The 6822-nt window shown below is 55.5% G+C and overlaps 1 protein-coding gene across 1 annotated transcript in view; it reads right to left on the bottom strand.

Annotated features, from left to right (window-relative positions):
• SHANK1 (SH3 and multiple ankyrin repeat domains 1) overlaps nucleotides 1-6822 on the bottom strand; it is a 55690-nt gene that overhangs the window by 22763 nt on the left and 26105 nt on the right. The window contains 6 exon segments of the mRNA XM_026448409.1: nucleotides 1998-2116; nucleotides 2499-2567; nucleotides 3350-3430; nucleotides 3692-3827; nucleotides 4645-4769; nucleotides 4998-5080. Of these exon segments, the coding sequence (XP_026304194.1) occupies nucleotides 1998-2116; nucleotides 2499-2567; nucleotides 3350-3430; nucleotides 3692-3827; nucleotides 4645-4769; nucleotides 4998-5080 (613 nt within the window).

Raw genomic sequence — 6822 nt, 5'->3', positions numbered from 1 at the left:
TTTGAGATGGAGTTTTGCTTTTGTCACCCAGGCTGGAGTGCAATGGCGTGATCTCGGCTTACTGCAACCTCTGCCTCCTGGGTTCAAGCGATTCTCTCGCCTCAGCCTCCCGAGTAGCTGGGATTACAGGCACCTGCCACCACATCTGGCTAATTTTTGTATTTTTAGTAGAGATGGGGTTTCTCCATGTTGGCCAGGCTGGTCTCCAACTCCTGACCTCAGGTGATCAGCCCGCTTCAGCCTCCCAAAGTGCTGGGATTATAGGCGTGAGCCACCCCACCCAGCCTCCTACTCTTGATTTTTATAAAAGTACAAGACCTTCCAGAGCACGAGGGACTGTGGATAGACTTCAGGGGCCTGTGCACTTGTACAGGAAAAGAAATCCTATGTTTTCGTTTTCATCATCCTCCAACAAAAACTCAACCTTTCCTCAATTCAATATGTAAGCAGCAAACCATGCTAGTTTCAGCAAGACCCATGCCTGTATCCCCAGTAGGAATCACAGATATTTCCATATCCCATCACAGTGGTGCAGATTTCCCAAAATAGTGTTTATGCTCCTCGTGATTTTGAAATTAGAGTTGTTAAGATCCACCGCCAGTGTCTAACATGTTGACAAAAAGAGATGATATTATGATATCACAAATTTTGCTTTTGAAAAATATTTTGAGAACTATATTTTAGTGTAACTGGCCTCTTTTGTTAACTTATTTTATGTTATGCATTTATAAGCATTATTCTGAGGACTATGGCAGCCTGCCAAAGAGATCCATGACCCCCTAAAAGTCACAGAACCCAGTTTTAGAGTAAATGGACTCCTGACCACTAGGTGGTGGATGTGGCCAGAGGATGGGGACTGGGCAGAGAAGAAGGAAGCGGGAAGGGAAGAATAAGGCAGAGCGTGGCCTCTGGAGGAGACAGTTGGAGGGTAAGGGGTGGCACTGGTAGGCCTAGTGGGGGATGTTTTGGAGGGAAGGCACACAGTCCAGTGGAGTAGGGGCAACATCCAGGAAGGACCAGCAGGACCCCACCAGGATAGCCAGAGCTGTGGCAGGACCATGGGTTCAGAGGGCTGCCCCTGGGTTAAAATCCCTCTTCCTTCCTTGAGCCTCAGTTTCCCCCTCTGTAAATGGGCTAACAACCTCGTGCACCTCCCAGGATGAATCTAAGGAATGAATGAGATAATCCATATAAAATTTGGTGTCTAGCCGGGCACGGTGGCTCACGCCTGTAATCCCAGCACTTTGGGGGGCTGAGGCGGGCGGATCACTTGAGGCCAGGAGTTCGACACCAGCCTGGCCATCATGGCAAAACCCTATCTCTATTAAAAATACAAAAATTAGCCAGGTAAGGTGGTGCACACCTGTAATCCCAGCTACTTAGGAGGCTGAGGCAGGAAAATCGCTTGAACCGCGGGGGCAGAGGTTGCAGTGAGCTGAGCTTGCCCCACTGCACTCCAGCCTGGGCGGCAGAGTGAGACTCAGTCTCAAAATAAATAAATAAATAAAAATTAAAAAATAAAATAAAATGCAGTGTCCCCCAAATTATCAACACTCCCCACAGATTGGCCTCTGGTTGTGGGGAGAGGCAGACAGAGTGGCGACAGACGTGACTATTCATATTTTAATAAGTACTACGTGTTGGGTATCTATTATTATGTCGGGGAATCTCCATCCATGACTTCATTTTGCCTTCCCGGAAACCCTTAAGATGGGACGCAGAGGGACAGAAAGAGGCGGGGCAAGAGCGCAAGTATAACAGCAGGGGTGGGAAGTGGAGAGAGAAAAGGACAGAGATGGGATTTGAGGGGAAGGGGATAAGGAGGAAAGGAGGTCCCCAAAGTTGGGAGAAAGGAGGAAACTCTAGGATGCGCGTCGCCCCTCCAGGACCAGCCTAAAGCACAGGGGCGTCAGGAGGGTTTTGGAAAGAGAAAGGCTCCAGGTTGGTGTGTGAACCGCCTTCCCCCTGCCAGTTCCTCCCCACACCAGGCCGCCTACCTCAGTGGCAAAGAAGCCTTTGGGTCGGTGTTTGCCCAGGGACGCGAGGCCACCGGGCCCAGGGCTCTCGCTTGCACTGATGGTCTGTTGAGCTGCGGCCAGGATTTCGTCCAGTTTGTCTAGGGGGAGATGAACAGATGGGAAGACAATGAAATGAAGTTTGCTTTGACCCGGGCCGCAGAGACCAGAACTGCCGCCCGCAGCTCATCCAGCACCTGGATCAAGCAGGAAAGGGCAGCCCTGCCTGGGTCCAGGTGGACGGGCAGTCCCGCTTGGAGACACAATCACCAAGCCCAGTTGGCAGCACCCAGGGTGGGAAGGGGTGCGGACAGGGAACGGGGCAGCCGTCGGGAGAGGGCGGGCGGAGGGAGGGGAGGTGGGATCGCGGCCTCTCTGGGGCAGAAAGGTGAGGGGCGCCGTGGGGCTCATGGTGGGACGGGGATGCAGCGGATGCCGGGGCTAGGGCCCGGCAGCCCGAGGAGCAGGGCTGGGCGGTCTTACTGAGAGCCATCTGATACACGGTCCGCTTTTTCTCCATGCTGGGCACCGGCGCCGCCTGCTGCTCGTACTCTGTGGGCAAAGAACACGGATGAAGCCCAGGGAGTGCCCGGGGGCGGGGTGGAGCGGGCTCGGCCTGTGGGCGTGGCCAGCAGGTGCGGGCCGGTGGGCGTGGCCAGCGGGCGCGCGCATGCGCGAGAGGGGCAGTGAGGGGCCGGGGTCGGGGAGGGGCGAGTCCGCCGGCGGGGTCGGGAGACGGGGGCCCTCCCGCCAGTCCTGTGCCCACTCACCACTCTTCTTCTTCCAGGGGGAGACTAGCCCGGGGGAGAGGCAGTAGAGGAGCCAAGAGTTAGGACGTCAAGGGAAGGAGAGGGACCCCCTCTCTGGAAGCCCACCTCCCTCGGGGCCCCGGGGCGGGAGGCGGTCAGCTGTCCGACCAGCCCCCTGTCAGGGGAAATGGGACCCCCAGGTCCACTCGGCCTTCTCTGGAGGGAGGGGCTCGCTTTTCTCTGTTATTGAGGGTTGGGGGGAGCTGGTGGAGGGAGAGATGTTGAATGGGGCTTGGGGGCGAGGTGGGACAGAAGGAAGGAGACAGAGAAACCCGCAGAGAGGGTACATACAGACCCTGAGAGAGACCCCAACAGAGAAACAGATACAAGAGCACAGAGGAGAGTCGTCTCTCAGACGCCCCTTCCCAGAGACACACACACAGGCCAGAGTCCGACCCATGGACTGGGGACAGGATGAGGACAAGGACCCCTGGTCACTAACAACACTAACGAACTGGAGGGATGGTCCAGCCCTCCTTCCCCTCTCCCCCCGGCCCCCTGGCCTCAGCAGCCCCGCAGGCTCACCCATCTCCTCCAGCTCTGAGGTCATAGATTTGGAACGCAGGGAGATGGTTGGGGGCGGCAGCCGCTTGGCCTGCTGGGGTGCTGGAAAGGTGATGAGGGGAGGCATCAGTATCATGGGGGAGACGGCCCCACCATCCTCTGCCACCACAGGGCTCCCAGGGCTCAGAGAATAGCCGATGCCAGTGTGCTGAGCCCTCCCGGCCTCCGTTTCTCCCCACAAGGGCCATGGAGAAGTAATGCTAGGGAACGGAAGGCCTTGGGCAGCGGCAACCAGCCCTGGGGCTCCCGGCGGGGCTGAGCCTGGTGGCAGTGGGGTGGCTGCGAGAGTGGCCACAGGAGCACCTTTCTTGTGCACTGCCTCATCCATGTCCGGGTGCCTGGTGACCATCACCACCTTCACCATCAGCGTGTTGCCCCCTTGGCGGATCATGTTCACCACCTGTCGGTGGCCGACCTTCACCACATTCTGCCCGTTCACCTGTGGCACAGACACCCCCAGATCACACAGAGTAGACGAGGGGAGGGGTGCTTGCAGCTTCAGAGACCCTAACAAGGATGGCTCCTGCGCTGCCCTGTCCATGGCCCTCTGGGCCACGTTCCCTTCCCTCTGACCCTTCATACTACCGCCTCCCTGGGCAAGCCCCCTTTCCCACCCTCCCTGGCCCCAGGGTTGGGGATGAGGCTCAGCCTACCCTATTCACTTCCCCCTCCCTCCTTGTCCCCAGTATGTATGTATGTATGTATGTATGTATGTATGTATGTATGTATTTATTTTTAAAAGATAAGGTCTCTCTCTGTCACCCAGGTTGGGGTGCAGTGGCACAATCATGGCTCACTGCAGCCTCGACTTCCTAGGTTCAAGTAATCCTCCCACCTCAGCCTCCTGAGTCAGGAAGCTGAGGCCTCAGGTACACAGCACCAGCTAATTTTTTTTTTTTTTTAAGAGCCAGGGTCTTGCTATGTTGCCCAGGCAGGTCTCAAACCCCTGAGTTCAAGCAATCCACCTGCTTCAGCCTCCCAAAGCACTGGGATTACAGGCATGAGCCACTGTGCCTGGCCATTCCCTAGTATTGTGTATGTGTTGGGGACAGCTCTGTGTCACTCTTTTGAGATGCCTCAGAGGCCTCTGGATGGAATCACTGGGGAAAGTAGAGGCTGGCTGGAGGGTGGGCAGGGGGCTGGGAATCCTGGTGCTAAAGGAAAATAAAACTGGGTAGCCAGATCCTGGTGTGGATCATGAGGGGGTCTGGAAACTTGTCACAGGGTCCCAGGGAAGAGAAAGGGCCCGGACTGACCTCAATGAGGAAGTCTCCCATTCGCAGTCCAGCTCGCCATGCCACGCCACCCTCGTCCACCGACTCCAGATACTGCAGCGCCGGGAAGGCCGGGGTGGGGGTGAACTCCTCGATGGGGGTCTGCGCTGCAGACAGGGAGGAGCCGGCGGGGTCGGAGGGGAGGGGGTGGAGAGGCCGAGCAGGGGATGGGGCTCAGACCCAAGTCACGGAGGCCTCACCGCAGCTGAGGGACCAGCACCCCGGGGTGGGGTGGTGGGTGGGCTGGGGTCCCTTTCCCTTTCCAGCCCCCCTTTCCAGCCCTGCTTCTGGGGTCACAGAGCCCTTCTCCCATCCCCTCCCCGGCTGGCACTCACCCTTGGCCCCCCGGAGCACGAACCCAAACCCCTCACTGTCCTTCTTCTGCAGCAAGACTGTCTTTTCCTTAATGATGTAATCGCTGGCAGGGAGGCAGGAGAAATGGGGGGGTTGTGGTGGGGAATAGAGAAGAGATCATGAGACACAGAGCCTGTCCCCCACCCGGCAACCCAGAGACCTGAACCCCTGCTCCAGGGCTATTAATTGCACCTCCTAGGATCTCTGTCACCCACTCTGTGTGCGTATGCTAGCAGCGGCCCTGACGGGCTTCCCCCTTGGAGCCGGCATGCTCTCTCTCCCACTCCCTCCTCATTCATCCATCCATGCATCCATCCACCCATCCATTCAGCGCCAGGCACGGTGGGGAGGATGGGGAGAAAAGCTTCCAGATTACCAGACAGCCCGGCTTGGGTCCCTGCTAGTCACTTCCTGCCTATGACCTTGAGCCCACAACTTTAACCTTTTGCGCCTCAGTTCCCCCATCTATAATGGAGGGCGAACACAGACCCTACCTGATGGGGTTGCAGTGGGAGTCCAGTGGGGGTAATACACATTTAGTATTTTGCACAGTGCCTGGCACACAGTAGGTGCTCAATACGATCTGCTTGATGTCCTTAGGTCAGGGTGTTAAGTCAAGAGGATTCATGTATTTTGATGATACCCCTCAAAATTCCTTTATACATATGTCACCTCCCAAGGACCCCACACAGGGTAAAATTGCTAATTCTGCACTGCCCAATATGTTGACCACTAGGGTCATGTGGCTGTTTTTATGAAAGCTAATCAAAATCAAATGGAAAAATTCAATTCCTCAGTCACAGTGGCCATATTTCCAAGTGTGCAGAAGCTGCACGTGGCTGGTGGCCACCACATTGGACAGTACAGATATAAAACATTTCCACTGCTGCAAAGCTCGCTGTGGACAGCACTGTCTTCTGTATTCCCTGGTGCATCTCAAATGGAGCTCCTGCATGCAGTCAGCATATTCTATTATAGTAAAATGCAAAGCAACCATGAATATGGGTGGTAGTTGCCAGTAAAGCCACCAAATGTACCCAGGAAATGTCAATGAAACTCAGATACAGTTCATGGATCTCAACACTCACTTAAACAGCCCCAAACCCCTGATATGACCACTGTACACCTCAGGAATACACATCCATTCCACTCCCAGAGGATCCAACACCCCCAGTCTACAGCAGGAATACTCAGACACCCTGGCTGCATCCCCACTGCCTTCAGAATACCCAAGAACACCCAGGAGTCACTGGAACGTGCACTCTGCTGTGCCCTGCTTCCTTCAGCACTGTCTAAAGCCCATCCCACCTCCCACCCTCACAATCCCAGTGTATTCCGATAATACCCAGATCCCAGTAACATCCATGTGGCCCTAATACACTCCAATAATAGCCAAGCATGCTCCCAATTACCTGCCCCCACAAATTCAGCAAAACAGCCCTCCTTGAATACTCCAGTATGTTTCGGCAACCCCCACACATCCCAGTATGTTCCAATAATAACTCCCCCTCACTCGGATCTCAGTGTATTCCCAAAACACGCCCTCTGAACACATACATCCCAGCAAACGCCAATGATACTTACTGTGCTCCACTGTATTTGGGTGCCACCCCCACAAGCACCCCTGTATGCTCCCAGGACCCCCATGGCTCCCCTTATAAAAATCCATACATTTGTACCATGGCGACAGGGTTCTGGACGTGCACGTGTCCCCCCTTCCTGCCACCACCCTCCTTGTGGCGCCTCAGTGCACCTAACACCACACATGTTCACATGTACATACTTCAGCAACAGTCCTTGCTCAAA

Source organism: Piliocolobus tephrosceles, chromosome 21 (assembly GCF_002776525.5).
Source record: "Piliocolobus tephrosceles isolate RC106 chromosome 21, ASM277652v3, whole genome shotgun sequence".
Taxonomy (NCBI): Eukaryota; Metazoa; Chordata; class Mammalia; order Primates; family Cercopithecidae; genus Piliocolobus; species Piliocolobus tephrosceles.
Note: the sequence above shows the minus strand (reverse complement) of the source record. Positions and strands in the feature narration are given on the sequence as shown.